Source organism: Rattus norvegicus, chromosome 2 (genome assembly GCF_021556685.1).
Source record: "Rattus norvegicus strain SHRSP/BbbUtx chromosome 2, alternate assembly SHRSP_T2T, whole genome shotgun sequence".
Taxonomy (NCBI): Eukaryota; Metazoa; Chordata; class Mammalia; order Rodentia; family Muridae; genus Rattus; species Rattus norvegicus.
Genome location: NC_141535.1, coordinates 116,949,543 through 116,968,315, shown reverse-complemented (window position 1 = coordinate 116,968,315; position 18,773 = coordinate 116,949,543). Strand labels below are relative to the sequence as shown.

The 18,773-nt window shown below is 43.1% G+C and overlaps 1 protein-coding gene across 4 annotated transcripts in view; it reads right to left on the bottom strand.

Annotated features, from left to right (window-relative positions):
• Usp13 (ubiquitin specific peptidase 13) overlaps nucleotides 1-18,773 on the bottom strand; it is a 110,744-nt gene that overhangs the window by 8,079 nt on the left and 83,892 nt on the right. For all 4 annotated transcript variants that reach the window (XM_087622044.1, XM_087622042.1, XM_087622047.1 and 1 more), the window contains 4 exon segments: nucleotides 18,234-18,260; nucleotides 17,451-17,594; nucleotides 15,704-15,861; nucleotides 14,241-14,394 (listed from right to left, as the gene is read on the bottom strand). In XM_087622044.1, coding sequence (XP_087478170.1) covers nucleotides 14,241-14,394; nucleotides 15,704-15,861; nucleotides 17,451-17,594; nucleotides 18,234-18,260 — 483 coding nt within the window.

Genomic DNA, 18,773 nt, shown 5'->3' with positions numbered 1-18,773 from the left:
CCCCAACAATCACGTTCACTGGGGGTTCAGTCTTTTTTTTTTATTAACTTGAGTATTTCTTATATACATTTCAAGTGTTATTCCCTTTCCCGGTTTCCGGACAAACATCACCCTCCCCCCTCCCCTTCCTTAAGGTGTTCCCCTCCCAACCCTCCCCCCATTGCCGCCCTCCCCCCATAGTCTAGTTCACTGGGAGTTCAGTCTTAGCAGGACCCAGGGCTTCCCCTTCCACTGGTGCTCTTACTAGGATATTCATTGCTACCTATGGGGTCAGAGTCCAGGGTCAGTCCATGTATAGTCTTTAGGTAGTGGCTTAGTCCCTGGAAGCTCTGGTTGCTTGACATTGTTGTACTTTTGGGGTCTCGAGCCCCTTCAAGCTCTTCCAGTTCTTTCTCTGATTCCTTCAACAGAGGACCTATTCTCAGTTCAGTGGTTTGCTGCTGGCATTCGCCTCTGTATTTGCTGTATTCTGGCTGTGTCTCTCAGGAGCGATCTACATCCGGCTCCTGTCGGTCTGCACTTCTTTGCTTCATCCATCTTGTCTAATTGGGTGGCTGTATATGTATGGGCCACATGTGGGGCAGGCTCTTAATGGGTGTTCCTTCAGTCTCTGTTTTAATCTTTGCCTCTCCCTTCCCTGCCAAGGGTATTCTTTTTCCTCATTTAAAGAAGGAGTGAAGCATTCACATTTTGATCATCCGTCTTGAGTTTCCTTTGTTCTAGGGATCTAGGGCAATTCAAGCATTTAGGCTAATAGCCACTTATCAATGAGTGCATACCATGTATGTCTTTCTGTGATTGGGTTAGCTCACTCAGGATGATATTTTCCAGTTCCAACCATTTGCCTACGAATTTCATAAACTCGTTGTTTTTGATAGCTGAGTAATATTCCATTGTGTAGATGTACCACATTTTCTGTATCCATTCCTCTGTTGAAGGGGATCTGGGTTCTTTCCAGTTTCTGGCTATTATAAATAAGGCTGCGATGAACATAGTGGAGCACGTGTCTCTTTTATATGTTGAGGCATCTTTTGGGTATATGCCCAAGAGAGGTATAGCTGGATCCTCAGGCAGTTCAATGTCCAATTTTCTGAGGAACCTCCAGACTGATTTCCAGAATGGTTTTACCAGTCTGCAATCCCACCAACAATGGAGGAGTGTTCCTCTTTCTCCACATCCTCGCCAGCATCTGCTGTCACCTGAGTTTTTGATCTTAGCCAATCGCACTGGTGTGAGGTGAAATCTCAGGGTTGTTTTGATTTGCATTTCCCTTATGACTAAAGATGTTGTTCTTTAGGTGTTTCTCAGCCATTCGGCATTCCTCAGCTGTGAATTCTTTGTTTAGCTCTGAACCCCATTTTTTAATAGGGTTATTTGTTTCCCTGCGGTCTAACTTCTTGAGTTCTTTGTATATTTTGGATATAAGGCCTCTATCTGTTGTAGGATTGGTAAAGACCTTTTCCCAATCTGTTGGTTGCCGTTTTGTCCTAACCACAGTGTCCTTTGCCTTACAGAAGCTTTGCAGTTTTATGAGATCCCATTTGTCGATTCTTGATCTTAGAGCATAAGCCATTGGTGTTTTGTTCAGGAAATTTTTTCCAGTGCCCATGTGTTCCAGATGCTTCCCTAGTTTTTCTTCTATTAGTTTGAGTGTGTCTGGTTTGATGTGGAGGTCCTTGATCCACTTGGACTTAACTTTGTACAGGGTGATAAGCATGGATCGATCTGCATTCTTCTACATGTTGCCCTCCAGTTGAACCAGCACCATTTGCTGAAAATGCTATCTTTTTTCCACTGGATGGTTTTGGCTCCTTTGTCAAAAATCAAGTGACCATAGGTGTGTGGGTTCATTTCTGGGTCTTCAATTCTATTCCATTGGTCTATCTGTCTGTCTCTGTACCAATACCATGCAGTTTTTATCACTATTGCTCTGTAATACTGCTTGAGTTCAGGGATAGTGATTCCCCCTGAAGTCCTTTTATTGTTGAGGATAGCTTTAGCTATCCTGGGTTTTTTGTTATTCCAGATGAATTTGCAAATTGTTCTGTCTAACTCTTTGAAGAATTGGATTGGTATTTTGATGGGGATTGCATTGAATCTGTAGATTGCTTTTGGTAAAATGGCCATTTTTACTATATTAATCCTGCCAATCCATGAGCATGGGAGATCTTTCCATCTTCTGAGGTCTTCTTCAATTTCTTTCCTCAGTGTCTTGAAGTTCTTATTGTACAGATCTTTTACTTGCTTGGTTAAAGTCACACCGAGGTACTTTATATTATTTGGGTCTATTATGAAGGGTGTCGTTTCCCTAATTTCTTTCTCGGCTTGTTTCTCTTTTGTATAGAGGAAGGCAACTGATTTATTTGAATTAATTTTATACCCAGCCACTTTGCTGAAGTTGTTTATCAGCTTTAGTAGTTCTCTGGTGGAATTTTTGGGATCACTTAAATATACTATCATGTCGTCTGCAAATAGTGATATTTTGACCTCTTCTTTTCCGATCTGTATCCCCTTGATCTCCTTTTGTTGTCTGATTGCTTTGGCTAGAACTTCAAGAACTATATTGAATAAGTAGGGAGAGAGTGGGCAGCCTTGTCTAGTCCCTGATTTTAGTGGGATTGCTTCAAGTTTCTCTCCATTTAGTTTAATGTTAGCAACTGGTTTGCTGTATATGGCTTTTACTATGTTTAGGTATGGGCCTTGAATTCCTATTCTTTCCAGGACTTTTATCATGAAGGGGTGTTGAATTTTGTCAAATGCTTTCTCAGCATCTAATGAAGTGATCATGTGGTTCTGTTCTTTCAGTTTCTTTATATGATGGATCACGTTGATGGTTTTCCGTATATTAAACCATCCCTGCATGCCTGGGATGAAGCCTACTTGATCATGGTGGATGATTGTTTTGATGTGCTCTTGAATTCGGTTTGCCAGAATTTTATTGAGTATTTTTGCGTCGATATTCATAAGGGAAATTGGTCTGAAGTTCTCTTTCTTTGTTGGGTCTTTGTGTGGTTTAGGTATAAGAGTAATTGTGGCTTCGTAGAAGGAATTCGGTAGGGCTCCATCTGTTTCAATTTTGTGGAATAGTTTGGATAATATTGGTAAGAGGTCTTCTATGAAGGTTTGATAGAATTCTGCACTAAACCAGTCTGGACCTGGGCTCTTTTTGGTTGGGAGACCTTTAATGACTGCTTCTATTTCCTTAGGAGTTATGGGGTTGTTTAACTGGTTTATCTGTTCCTGATTTAACTTCGATACCTGGTATCTGTCTAGGAAATTGTCCATTTCCTGAAGATTTTCAAATTTTGTTGAATATAGGTTTTTATAGTAAGATCTGATGATTTTTTGAATTTCCTCTGAATCTGTAGTTATGTCTCCCTTTTCATTTCTGATTTTGTTAATTTGGATGCACTCTCTGTGTCCTCTCGTTAGTCTGGCTAAGGGTTTATCTATCTTGTCGATTTTCTCAAAGAACCAACTTTTGGTTCTGTTGATTCTTTCTATAGTCCTTTTTGTTTCTACTTGGTTGATTGCAGCTCTGAGTTTGATTATTTCCTGCCTTCTACTCCTCCTGGGTGTATTTGCTTCTTTTTGTTCTAGAGCTTTTAGGTGTGCTGTCAAGCTGCTGACATATGCTCTTTCCTGTTTCTTTCTGCAGGCACTCAGTGCTATGAGTTTTCCTCTTAGCACAGCTTTCATTGTGTCCCATAAGTTTGGGTATGTTGTACCTTCATTTTCATTAAATTCTAAAAAGTTTTTAATTTCTTTCTTTATTTCTTCCTTGACCAGGTTATCATTGAGTAGAGCATTGTTCAATTTCCACGTATATGTGGGCATTCTTCCCTTATTGTTATTGAAGACCAGTTTTAGGCCATGGTGGTCCGATAGCACGCATGGGATTATTTCTATCTTTCTGTACCTGTTGAGGCCCGTTTTTTGACCAATTATATGGTCAATTTTGGAGAAAGTACCATGAGGAGCTGAGAAGAAGGTATATCCTTTTCCTTTAGGATAGAATGTTCTATAAATATCCATTAAGTCCATTTGGCTCATGACTTCTCTTAGTCTGTCTACGTCTCTGTTTAATTTCTGTTTCCATGATCTGTCCATTGATGAGAGTGGGGTGTTGAAATCTCCCACTATTATTGTGTGAGGTGCAATGTGTGTTTTGAGCTTTAGTAAGGTTTCTTTTACATATGTAGGTGCCCTTGTATTTGGGGCATAGATATTTAGGATTGAGAGTTCATCTTGGTGGATTTTTCCTTTGATGAATATGAAGTGTCCTTCCTTATCTTTTTTGATGACTTTTAGTTGAAAATTGATTTTATTTGATATTAGAATGGCTACTCCAGCTTGCTTCTTCTGACCATTTGCTTGGAAAGTTGTTTTCCAGCCTTTAACTCTGAGGTAGTGTCTGTCTTTGTCTCTGAGGTGTGTTTCCTGTAGGCAGCAGAATGCAGGGTCCTTGTTGCGTATCCAGTTTGTTAATCTATGTCTTTTTATTGGGGAGTTGAGGCCATTGATATTGAGAGATATTAAGGAATAGTGATTATTGCTTCCCGTTATATTCATATTTGGAATTGAGGTTATGTTTGTGTGATTTCATTCTCTTTGTTTTGTTGCCAAGACGATTAGTTTCTTGCTTCTTCTAGGGTATAGCTTGCCTCCTTATGTTGTGCTTTACCATTTATTATCCTTTGTAGTGCTGGATTTGTAGAAAGATATTGTATAAATTTGGTTTTGTCATGGAATATCTTGGTTTCTCCATCAATGTTAATTGAGAGTTTTGCTGGATACAGTAATCTGGGCTGGCATTTGTGTTCTCTTAGGGTCTGAATGACATCAGTCCAGGATCTTCTGGCCTTCATAGTTTCTGGCGAGAAGTCTGGTGTGATTCTGATAGGTCTGCCTTTATATGTTACTTGACCTTTTTCCCTTACTGCTTTTAATATTCTTTCTTTATTTTGTGCGTTTGGTGTTTTGACAATTATGTGACGGGAGGTGTTTCTTTTCTGGTCCAATCTATTTGGAGTTCTGTAGGCTTCTTGTATGTCTATGGGTATCTCTTTTTTTAGGTTAGGGAAGTTTTCTTCTATGATTTTGTTGAAGATATTTACTGGTCCTTTGAGCTGGGAGTCTTCACTCTCTTCTATACCTATTATCCTTAGGTTTGATCTTCTCATTGAGTCCTGGATTTCCTGTATGTTTTGGACCAGTAGCTTTTTCCGCTTTACATTATCTTTGACAGTTGAGTCAATGATTTCTATGGAATCTTCTGCTCCTGAGATTCTCTCTTCCATCTCTTGTATTCTGTTGGTGAAGCTTGTATCTACAGCTCCTTGTCTCTTCTTTTGGTTTTCTATATCCAGGGTTGTTTCCATGTGTTCTTTCTTGATTGCTTCTATTTCCATTTTTAATTCCTTCAACTGTTTGATTGTGTTTTCCTGGAATTCTTTCAGGGATTTTTGTGTCTCCTCTCTATGGGCTTCTACTTGTTTATTTATGTTTTCCTGGAATTCTTTCAGGGATTTTTGTGTCTCCTCTCTATGGGCTTCTACTTGTTTATTTATGTTTTCCTGGAATTCTTTCAGGCATTTTTGTGTCTCCTCTCTATGGGCTTCTACTTGTTTATTTATGTTTTCCTGGAATTCTTTCAGGCATTTTTGCGATTCCTCTCTGTAGGCTTCTACTTGTTCTCTAAGGGAGTTCTTCACATCTTTCTTGAAGTCCTCCAGCATCATGATCAAAAATGATTTTGAAACTAGATCTTGCTTTTCTGGTGTGTTTTGATATTCCATGTTTGTTTTGATGGGAGAATTGGGCTCCGATGGTGCCATGTAGTCTTGGTTTCTGTTGCTTGGGTTCCTGCGCTTGCCTCTCGCCATCAGATTATCTCTAGTGTTACTTTGTTCTGCTATTTCTGACAGTGGCTAGACTGTCCTATAAGCCTGTGTGTCAGGAGTGCTGTAGACCTGTTTTCCTCTCTTTCAGTCAGTTATGGGGACAGAGTTTTCTGCTTTTGGGCGTGTAGTTTTTCCTCTCTACAGGTCTTCAGCTGTTCCTGTGGGCCTGTGTCTTGAGTTCACCAGGCAGCTTTCTTGCAGCAGAAAATTTGGTCTTACCTGTGGTCCTGAGGCTCAAGTTCGCTCGTGGGGTGCTGCCCACGGGCTCTCTGCAGCGGCAGCAACCAGGAAGACCTATGCCGCCCCTTCCGGGAGCTTCAGTGCACCAGGGTTCCAGATGGTCTTTGGCTTTTTCCTCTGGCGTCCGAGATGTGTGTGCAGAGAGCAGTCTCTTTTGGTTTCCCAGGCTTGTCTGCCTCTCTGAAGGTTTAGCTGTCCCTCCCATGGGATTTGGGTGCAGAGAACTGTTTATCAGGTCTGTTTCCTTCAGGTTCCGGCGGTGTCTCAGGCAGGGGTCCTGCCGCTCCTGGGCCCTCCCCCACGGGAGCCCAGTGGCCTTATACAGTTTCCTCTTGGGCTAGGGATGTGGGCAGGGGTGAGCAGTGTTGGTGGTCTCTTCCGCTCTGCAGCCTCAGGAGTGCCCACCTGACCAGGCGGTCGGGTCTCTCTCCCATGGTGTCTGGGAGCAGAGAGCTGCTGCGGGCCGGGATCCGCGGGTGTGGGACTTCCGGTAAACACAGAACGTGCCCGGTCCTAGAGGAATTCTGCTTCCGTGTATCCCAAGCTCACCAGGCAGCTTTCTTGCAGCAGAAAAGTTGGTCTTACCTGTGGTCCCGAGGCTCAAGTTCGCTCGTGGGGTGCTGCCCACGGGCTCTCTGCAGCGGCAGCAACCAGGAAGCTAGACTGGTTTCTTATACTATCGAACACCACATGTCCAAGGGTAGCAATGCCCACAATGGGCCAGGCCCTCCCACACCAATCAAGAAAATGCACCACAGTCTTGCTTACAGAGGCCAATTCCACAGAAGAATTGTCTGAACTAAGATTCTTTCTTCGCAAATGACTGTAGCTTGTGTCAGGCTGACATAAAACCAGACCACAAGGCACTCTCTCCTCTTCAGTTAAGAACTAAATGGATGTATATACCCAGAATCATAAAAGTTTGAAGTTTAGTGTGAATCCCGGGCTCGTAATTTAAATTAACCATGTTTATTAATATAAGCAACTTTCCCATGCATTATTCAAAACTTCCTACTAGGGGCTGAGAGCAAAAGAGAGAAGAATCTCTTTCAACCCATTTGCAGAAGCTAAGTAGGCCAGAGATGCAAACTGTTCTCTGTTTCCAAAAAGACTGAAATGACTAAAGCCAATAGAAAAGCTACCATGGTTCTTCTCTCAGTCCCCTGAGGTCCTGTCCCAAAACAGCAGCCTCACCCTGCACACCCCTTCCCAGACAGAGAGAAAACACAGCTTGAGACAAAAAGAACTAGCTCAGAAATGTTGACTTCCAATAGAGAAACACTCAAAGAGCCTGGAACAGTTTGATGTGCCTGAACAACTGCTACAGCCCTCCATCTGTAAAGGGGTAGCCCTCTGAACAACCAGGCTCAAGCAACCTGTGAAACAAGCACTCTTCTTCCACATAAAACTTACTCTGTGTGAATGTTATGAAAACTATCTCAGGCTTTCCAAAGGGAGAGGGTTGTTTTTGTTTGTTTGTTTGTTTGTTTGCTTGTTTACCACATGGTACCACCACCATCCCCATCCATCCAACTGTATTCTATACTATTTGAGAAAGCAACTGTCCGATAAATTCTGTAAAAGTAACTTTATTCTCCTGATAAACTGTTGTCTCCCTGAGACATACTGCTTCAGTCTGCTAACTTAGGCCTAGCCCTGGAAACTTCTAGCCTCTGGACAATCTTATCTAAGCCTAGAATGTTTTCAGCCTCTGAGACTTACTGCTGAATAAGCTTACCCTCTCCTAGCTCTTTCTGAATTCTGGCTGGCTGATTCAACTCAGTTGTTGTGTTTCAAACTCCTCTCCAAGCTGACTGATTCAATCTGGCCTCTCTCTCTCTCTCTCTCTCTCTCTCTCTCTCTCTCTCTCTCTCTCTCTGCCTCTGCCTCTGCCTCTGCCTCTGCCTCTGCCTCTGCCTCTGCCTCTGCCTCTGCCTCTGCCTCTGCCTCTGCCTCTGCCTCTGCCTCTGCCTCTGCCTTTGCCTCTGCCTCTCCTGAATTGCTCTGCTTGACCTCATAAGAACTCTGGCAATCTGTTTTAATCTTCTGGTTCCTCCTCATGCTTTCGCTCATTTTTTCTTCACCCATGTTTAGTTTGGTCTCTCTCTGCAACCTGTCTCTGTGCCGCTGTCCTGATAAAAGTTCCTTCGTCTCTCCCTCTGCACTGTTCTCTTGAGGAGCTTTCTCTTTCTTCTCCTGAGAGACAGGCATATCCTATTCTGTCAAATCTTTCTCTGATTTGTCACTTTAACTGCCATTCAATTCATTTCATTTCAAACATTGGTGCTTCCTTCTACAAATCAACTTTACCTTCATTGTTTGGGATTAAAGGTGTGTGCTAAGGGCTGAGTCACACCCAATTAGAAAAAAACTTTTTTTCAGTAAATAACACAATCTCAGGGTTCACAGTGTGATTAAATATAATGCAACAAAATTCCATCAAAGTTTCAAGGTCAAAGAGGTTGAGCTTGAAGACACCATTTGAATGTCATGTGGAGTAAAGGTCACCCAGAAATCACCCAGAAGTTAGAGATCTCATGAGTCAAAGTCCACCCTGTAGCCTGATTTTGTTCTGATGGGAGGAGAAAAGGAAATGAGGGGAGTGTGATATAGGTGTGAACATGACTGTCAAAATCTGAAAGTACAACGTCAGGGTTGTACTCTAATAACTCAAAATTATCCATAGCAACGACACTAGAGTAAGCCACTGCCTCCAGTCTGAAGGGTCAACTAGGTTCATCTTACCACTTACTGCTGAAGTCCCAAACTTAGGAAGCTACTACCAAGTTGTACCTTTTGGCTAATAGAGATAAAAACCAGTTTCTGTCCCATGGGACCCATATGTTCAATGATACAGTGTGAACACATCTGTCTTTGATCTAACCCAGGCAAGCTTACCCTAACCTTTCTTTGTTAACTTGTCCTTAAATAGACCAGCATCCTGGGCTAGAGCTGTGACTCAGTAGTAGAGCTCTGCCTGGTATGCACAAGGTCCTGGGTTCTATTCTAAGCACTACAAAGTAATCAGTCAACAGGAGATAAGAGTGAATATCCTAGTTACTCAGATGTGTTTATGCAGTGGCAGTGTCTGGTTCTCCATCAATGAGCTAATCTGTTAGGTATATTCACTTCACATTTTAAAAAGTCATGACTTCACCTTCTTGAAAAATCACACTTTATATGTCATTACCAGTCAACCCCAGCATCAGAGCACCTGACATGAACCCACTGTCATAAGCAATTACTATATACAACCAGCACCAGTGTTTCCTAAGGGCATGACCTCAGTCTGCACCAAAAAGAAGGAAAAGCTGGTAGACGGTAAGGCCCAGTGGTTCACTCTCATTACCTATACTACAACACCTTTGGCATTTGCATTCCAATATTAACAGCTCACATTATGTTACTGTAATTACAACTGGATACCTCAATCCAGTTGACAGCATCCAGACCCTTTGAGACAGAGAGTACTGACACTACCCATTTAAAGTGCTACACATGCTCTTCTGTACCTGCCCACGCTCCCAACGGTCTTAGCCATGGAGTCCAGAAGCATAAAAACCAGGTGCCTCTGCCACAATGACTCCAAGAACAAGCCACCTAGCAATTGAGATTGCTTGAGATTTCCCTAAAGGACCAAAGACAAAACTAACCCCAGCATCTTAGTCTGTTACTCAAGAGAGCTAGGTTTTCCACACTCTCCCATATGTTCTCCTGACAGCTCCAGTGACCTGTGCTTGTTCCGGGGCAGGCCAGGCTGCCACATAATGAAAGTATCTGTGTAGGGTGGTTAGCAGTGATGGAAGAAATGAAGCCATTGCTATGGTTGCCCATTCCTCAAGGCAGGACTACTGACAAGTGGAGTTCTCTGTCAGAGGGTGCTGTCTCCCTTTTACACAGAGTTTAGCCTATATGTTCCGAATTACTTTCTTTAGTTTCATTTCTCTTGTTTTGTGGCCTAAAAGTTCAGAACTCCAGTCTCACTGAGCCTGCATGAGTGAGTCAGAAAGCCACAGGCTCTACCCATAGTGCTGAGACGCCATCTTCTGAATAGAGCCAGGGCATTTGCTTACATATGCACTGACCAAGAACTCCTGTACATTTGTCTCTCTGTTCCTGGGAACGGAGTCTGGGGCTTTGTGTGCTAAGCAAGCTCTTTAACACAGAGCTGTCCCCATTCCCCATCCTCGTTATAACGCTTCAAATTATGAAGATCATGTCTCTCCAAATGTAATAGTCCTCAGGCATCTACACTTGGATGTAAATTAATGGGCTCCAGGTTATTTCTTTTAGGGGGGTTAACTATCACTCAAGGTGGGAGCTCTGAAGTCTGGGTGCCCGAGTACTGAGCAGATGAAATGGGTGTCTGCTTCCTGGTTGAAAACTCTCAGCTGCTGTGGAAGCCATCGGAGCCACAGCAGCAGTGCTGGAGGGGTGCAGGCTTGAAGTAATCACGCATAATCATACGGTAATTACATCAGCAATCAGTAGGTTCTTTAAAAAGTTAAACACTCATTAAGCACGGCATAGAATGGGGATGATTTTGTTACAGTTACGCTACCCCGATATTGCTTTTAGGGAGTGGTTATCAAGTAAAGCTCAGATAGGCCAGAATAAAGACTTGATTTCCCCGTCTAGAAAATGTTCAACACTCAACAGAAAATGAGGCATTAGGTCTAAGATTCGAAAGACCCAGCAATAAGAAAGCATGATGAAAAGTGGGCTTTCACCTCCAACCCAATCGGAGACATGAACATAGATTGCAGGTGTGAAACACGGAGAAAGGGAGGCGTGTGATGGCAGCTTAGCAGCCATTGGAGCTCATCCTCCTGGTGAGCAGGGAAGGAGGAAGCAAGCCTCTGGCATGCAAGGCTGTGACAAGAGCTGCCTCCTGAAGGCTGATAGTGACACTGCTTGCTCGGTCAGAAAAACAGAAGCACCTGTCGGTTCATTAGCCACGACCCAAAATGCTTGGGACCTGAAGTGCCCAAGATTCCAGACATTTTTGTTTTGTTTTTAAATATTTGTGTATGTTGGGACCTAAGATCAAACAGAAAATTCCTTTATGTTTCATACACATTTCTTAAAACTAGCTGGAAGGTAACTTATTTCCAGAGTGCCTGCCTCTGACTGTAACCCATCCCATGAGCTCAGGTGTAAAATTTTTCACTGAGACATCACGTCAAGACTCAAAACTTTCAGACTTGGGAGTATTTGGTATTCCAAATGTTTCGGTGCTGAGCCTACAACTCTTTATAGCCCCAAATATTCTAAATGCAGCCTCTGCACATGTCCTCCTTGAGCCTCTGCCTTGGCAATAATCACTCTGAGTCAGGTGCCTACCTTACTGGGTGCAGTGTTAATCTAATGTGGAAGATTCTGGTAGCCACTCTCCACCTTCTTACAGCTATGTTACCCTAACACTGCCTTTCAGGGAGTGGTTCTCAAGGAAAGGCTTCATTTCCTATCAGGCTTCTTTAACAGTGGAATATTGGGTACCCTACATTCCAAATTTGGCAGGTTTGAGGAGAGCCCAACCCTTTGCATTGCTGACCTGTTTTGAAGTAAGATTCTACTGTCCCAGACCACATCTGAATCAGGCTTTCAAAAGGCTCACACTGCTCTCCTCAGCACAACTTTGAGCTGCCCTGTATGGGACCAACAACTTGAATGGATATAAGAGTCAGACTCTTGGAACCTGAGAAGGCTGGGACAAACCACTCTGTGTATGCCATAGCCAACATAACTGAAGGGAGACCCTGAAAGCCATCTTAGGGCTGCTGGGGAGAGCCTTGTGAATGTGGAACTAGAGTAGAAGCTACAGACAAGATATAGGCAACCAATTATGGGCCCTGAGCCTTGTGTGTTTTTCTCTATCTCTAATGTGCCTTCAACAGCTGTGGCGATTAAGCATCTGAAGTCCCTCTGGAGTTACACCTGGAGGCTGGCCTGGCAAAGTAATTAGAATCTCTCTCTCTGTATGTTATGAGATATTCATCTAACCATTTCCTACACACACACACAGAGAGAGAGAGAGAGAGAGAGAGAGAGAGAGAGAGAGAGAGAGAGAGAGAGGAGAGAAGAGGTTCTTGCAACTACAGAAGTAAAGAAGACTCACAAGGTTCAGAAAACTCTGAACTTACAGGACTCACAAGCTACGCCCTCCTCCACGGTTCTAGGGCAGTAAGCAACTTCTGGGAAGAAGAGATTCTTCAATGGAGCCTCCTACAAGTTGTGCTCCGGGGACGCAACTTTAGTGCTCCAGGAACGCACCCAGAGTGGGATGGGAATTTTAGTGATGCATAGTGGGGTGCAGCCCCCTTTCCTCACTCGTATTCCTGTAAGTAACCCCAATAAACTCCCAGGTTGTTTCTGGAGGTCATGTGACAGGGAGCCACAAAAGTCTTCAAAGTTTGCCTCTCTCCCTTGAAAACTTAGTCTAAAAAGAAGTTTAGTCTAAAAATAAAATAAGTGAAGGCCTATCACAGCTCATTACATAAATTATATTCTTCTCTTTTTCTGTTTCCATGTGTACAGTGTTCAGTGTGGGTGCATGTGGAGACCCAAGATAAACATCAGGATTAGCTCTTGATTGCTTTTCTGCCTTAATCACTGAGAGTCTCTCAATCAAATCCAGAGCTCACCTAGATAGTGGGTTTTGCTAGAGGCTTGCTCTGGGGATCCCTTCTCTCTGCCCTCGAAAGTTGTAATATAGATATATTTACTAAGTACCTTTTCAGAGGATTTCTAGCAACCCTCCGTCCCCACTGACACCCTCAACTCCATGATCTGATTCAAGTGTCTTAAAAGATGCTTGAACACACTTTCATGGTGTTCTGCAAGGGTAAAATTCAACATCTAGAAAAACCTGGGTATCCACCATTGTAGATGAATAGGAAATTTGGAAGAGTTGTATCTTATTCTTTTCCAACTTAGCTAAAATAAAGCATTTAAGTCAATAAATGTCCATTTTATAGATGAAGACGGGAAAGGCAGGAGATGAAGGGAGGTAGAATAGGAGGAAAGGGAGGAGAAGAGAGCAAGTGGCTAAGTTCTGAACACGAGGTGATGATATCATGGGTTCAGTGATGGAGGGGGGATTTCACAAATAGGGATTCATCTGACAAAGACCTAAAGCAGGCAGGAAGGGAGGATGGTGGCTGAGTGTGGTGATGTGGTACAGGCTGCAGGAAGAAGGATGCAGAAGTAACAAACATGGTAGGCTGGGTTGTGACTGTAGAGCATGTTATATGGCAGTCTAAAAAACTAAGTGTCATTTGACAGGAAATGACAGTACAGGAGGAGGATCTCATGATGGTAAGACCAAGGGTGATGGATCTAAACTTGTCCCTACCACCGATGACCTATATGACCTTAGAAACAGAACATACTCTCCCCACCCCATTTTCTCACCTGTGAAATTGGCTACAGTAAGAATTCAAGGAATTCTTATATACAAAGTGCTTATGATAGTGCCTGGCATCCAGCCACTACACAACATTTAGCTACTGAGAAACAGAACCAGTCTGCCTGTGGCGCCATTCCTCACCATCTTGGAACAGCTCTTCAGAAAACTACCAGCTGTTAGCCTGGAAATGGGAGAGTCCTGGATCTAAGATTGCTTCTCTACATTCAAAGCATTCCTCTGTGAATATCAATGCTTCTTTTGGCCTAAGCTGTCATGCTTCATGAAGAAATTGGGTTGGAATTATAGCTCCACTGAGAGAGTGCTTACCTAGCTAAGGCAATGCCTTGGTTCAACATCTAACACACATAGAAAGGAAAAAGTCTAAACTGGTACCTACACACATTCTCTCTCTCTCTCTCTCTCTCTCTCTCTCTCTCTCTCTCTCTCACACACACACACACACACATACACACACACACACACACACACACCAACATTCTTGTAGCATGACTCTACATTATCTAGATTTTTATCAAACCATGGCAGCCAAAGAGGCGGGATACACCATATATGAGAGGACAGGTCTATACTAAGGTTGACGTCAAAGGTTCCAATACACGGAGGGAGGGGAAGCTGTGACCTGAAACATACTCATGACTGCTGAGGTGATGCCTAGGGCTGGGACTTACTTCCAGACCCATCCTTGACTCTGGGCCCCTCTGGCTTGGCCTCAGACATGATGTTTGCATTCGCATTGTTCTCCATCTCGATGACAAAGTCACTGTCCTCTTCAAACTCAGGGTGGCTGAAGATCCAGTCCAGTGCTCTTTCTAGGTTATGGTTCTGAAGAAAGGAAGTTCACAGTGCACTCAGCATTCGGGCCTCATCAAGTTCCGAACATCTGCACCAGACGTCAAGCAGCTAGGTGAACTGGTGCCAAGTACTTCTGAGTCAGAGGCTTGGACACTGCCGCTCTCCCACCTATGCCCTCCCCCTGCAGTCACCAGGAAGTGGTTCAGAGCAGCACATCAGCTCTGGAGTCTCCACTTGTCTTAGCTCAGCAGTGCTGCAGGCTGGTGCCAATGACAAGGGTGTAAACGGGAGAGGTCAGCACTCGCATGCAGCCCTTTCTCCAGCCAAAGTCATTATTTGCACTATCTTTTTGACCAACTGCATCTTCTGCAGACAATTCTGTGAGGTGAAGATGCCAATGTGCACACTGGGTCAGTGCCTCCGTGTCTTAAGTACTGGAAGAACTGGAGAACAGATGACGCCTTAGCTAATGGTCGCTTTAATGGGATCCCAAATGGTTCAAACCAACCCATCATGAAGTTATTTCTGCCTTCCCCTGTTTGTGACAGCACTAACAAGCTAAAGGATTTGTTTGGATGTAGAAACTTTAATGATACAAGTAGGGCTCAAGAGAGCACCCAAGGGGGAAAATCTCTGGTTGAAATAGTTTGAGAATTTTAAAGGGAAATTTCCCCTGACCTGACCAAAACTCACTATGACCTCGGCAATAAGTCCTAAAAGGAACCTGGTCAGCACAAGCAAAAGGACCTAGGAGCAGAATGCTACTCAGAATGAATTCTGATGTGACAAGGGAGGGTAGGTTTGAATGTACTTTCCTGAGTATTAAACTGATACCTATAACACCCTGTCTCCAAATAAACGGAGATGTTCACAACTACCAAAAGAACCTCTTCTCTGTAGAGGGAGCCAGTAGTAGTGAACTCTGAGATATATTTTGATAACCTCGGGCCTATTTTTCCAAGGTCTTGATATCAAAAAAGCATGATTTCTCATCTTAAGAACTTTCTTCCCAAGCCAGAACCTTGGCACCTCTTTGCTCTGAAGGTCATGCCCTAAGCAGATCTGTGAGCCCCACTAAGGAACATTCAACGTCTTGATCACCTTGCTCAGTTCCATATCCCCTTATGCATAAGTTGACCACCTGAGTCCCTCGTTCATTCAGTTTAATTTTGGGTATACTGCGTGCAAATGAATCTTCAGGAGGTGTGATGGGACACAGTCACATGCAGGTGACGTAGAATGATCAAAAGGCCTTGGGAGATCTCTGTTGCTAAAAACCAAACTGAAAACCACCTCCAGTAAGGTCAGTAGTCCCAGACTCACAGTCCCCAGTGCTCACCGTGGCTTGTAGAGCCTGTACCGCCTGACTGCGCTGGAATCCCATGGCAGTGATAATAGCTACGATTTCCTCAGGAGGTTGGTTGTCCAGTCCAGTAGCACCAAAGGCAGAGGCCCCAGCCCCTCCATACCCAGGTATGGCCAGTGGTTCAGCAAAATCTGAGGAAAATAATTGTACTCAAAATTTTCTGGGTTTTGTCTTGAAAACAGACATTTTAGGACTAATGAGGGAAAATACCTACAAAATTGTAAATCAAGGGATCTTGTGAAAAGCTAGAGATATATGTCAAGTTAACAGAACTGGGAAGTCAGAGAGCCCATAGATCAGATGATTTCCAAGCAGAGTTTCCAGCAGGAAAAACAGCCTTTTCAACAGTGGTGCTAGGGTAACTTGCTATCTGCATTACAAAACCATAAAGATAGATGGCCCTCCTCACACCACAGGCAAAATCAAATCGAGATGGATCATTGTCTTAAAATGGGAACTAAAGGTGTTCATTTAATAATTAATTTTAATTTTCTTAAGTAAAAAGAAACCACAGGCACCAGAGTCTTTGTGACATTGGAGTAAGTGATAATTTCTTGTGTACAACACAAAGTATAACTCATAAAGTAAGAAAAAGTTTTGCCAGACTTCATCAAAATGTAAAAGGAATCTATTTAGTAGAAAGAATTAAAGAAGGCAAGAGACAGTAAAGCAGAAAGAGACCTCTGCAAACCATGTGTCTGAGAAGAAACCTGTGTCTAGAACTTAAAAAGAACTCTTAGAACTCAATAATAAAACGGCAAATAACTCATTATATGCCCAGGATCATTAACCACTAATACCTTTTAAACAACAGTGACATACCATGGTATGGCCAGGAACCACTCTAACAAAATCACTAACAGTGAGAATTCAGAAAAACTGGGCCCCTCATCCATCATGAGTGAGAGTGTAATGTGGTTCAGCATTGTGTAAAACTGTTTGACAGTTTTTAAAAAGTTAGACCCGGAACTACATCAATTTTGCTCGAGAGAAACAAAAGTATAAATCCACATACATAAGAAAGTGTGTGTTTACAGCAGCACTAATAAATGTCAAAATGAAGAAACAACCCAACTGTTTATCACCCCGTGAGGAAAGGACAAATGAACTGTGGTACAGCCGTACAATGGAATACTAGACAGTCATAAAAAGGAGGTACCATTCATGCCACAGCACAAAACCCTAAATATATCATGAAAAGCAATAAACCTGGCACAAAAGGCCTCATGCAATACAATTAGATTTATGTGAGTTGTGAAAAAATAGGCAAATTCCTAAGACAATGTACATGAGGTACTGGAGACACCGAGGGCATGAGAGACACCGTCTGTCTATAGCATTTCTTTTGGGTGTATAAAAATGTTCTAGAATGAATTAGCTGCCTAATTGTCAAGGGACTAAAACTCATGTGAATACACACTTCAGATGGGTGGACATGGCAATGACACCTTCAAAAGGGAGGTAAAAGAAGACACTAAGGAATGGGCCTCACTTCTTGGGTTTTCTATTTCCAGCTTGAAATAGACACTGCTTCCTTCTAAGGATCTTTTGGTCGACAAACTGTGTACACGTTGAAGGGAGAAGTTAGTTACACCGAGAAAGCTGTTGTTTAGAAGAAGCCTAAGACTGTGACTTTGCCCAGACTACAGGAGGTTACCATCATCTTTAGGAACACAGCACTGGGAACATGAACACCAAAGCACTCTATGCTGCCACCTACCAGGCTCTTCCATGTGCACGATAATCCAGTTGAAGGCCACCTCAGCTCCAGTATTCCCCGTGAAGTACACAGCCTTCCTGCAGGCCTCCAAAGGGAAGCCCATCTCAGCCAGTTGCATTACCGAGGACTCATCAATGTCTGAGGCTGCAGAGCACAGCAGAACATCCCAGGATGAGAAACGGAACTGTGTGCTTCTTCAACCCACTTATCTACAGACTGCCTGAAAACGGGTCCATTTTGTTGGGTCCTAATTTGAATTCTTCTTATGCCATCTAACTACTAAGCTATTCATAAGAAGAAATGGTATTATTACCTTAATTTTCAAATGAGGAATATGTGTAGGAAGTGAATTGTTCCATAAGGGCCACTTGAGCATTGTCATTGGATCTACATTTGTTATTCATTCAACTTATAAACCCTTCCACCCAGGAATGGCTGCAACTGTTCAGCACAGAACAATACTTCTTTGCTGAACTACCACAGAAAAACCTGTCACGTTGTGGTCTAGAGAGATAGCTCAGCAGTTAAAGAGTTAAGAGCAGCACTTACTGCTCTTCCAGAGGACCCTGGTTCTGTTCCCAATGTTCATAGTGGCTTACAACCCCCTCTGCCTCTAGTTCCAGGGAATCTGACACCCTCTTCTGGCCTCTGTGGGCATCAGATATTCACATAGTGCACAGACATGCAGGCAAGACACTCATATATATGAAATAAATATGTCTTTAAAACATGGCACACTAGGAACAGATGTAAAACACCAAAAGCATTGTAAAAGATACCTACGGTCTATCAGCTGGTTCATCAAGCGGTCTGGAAATGAAGGGACAGGTCATAAGTGAGAGCTAGCCATGGCCAATAGTTTTAGAAAAGAGATTCCCAGACCCTCTCACTCCTGGTTACCCCACACACACCACCTGCAAAACACAGTTCATTACAGTAATGAGGGGAAACAGCAGGCTCTGGGCACTTAGATGCAAATAAAACAGGAAGTTCTGACAGCTCAATGAGTTAAAGAATTTTGATCTTTGCATGTATTTCTAAGGACACTGTCTAATTGCAAATCAAGGGTTCTGGCCTGAGCTTTATTGATAGGAGCAGTGTGAAAAAACACCTTGGCCTTTTTTTGCTACTCAGTATTGCCTGTCTGTAAGCCCTTTCAAGAACCACCTGCCAACAGGACCAAAATCAGTGGCACAGAGTGTATACGTCATTCCTATGTGTCTAGGATGACCTCACAGGGACCAGATTAGTGGTGGAACACAGTGGTTCCAGGCTGGTGGAGGAGAGAATGTCCTTCCAATAGGGCAGTAATTCTCAACCTTC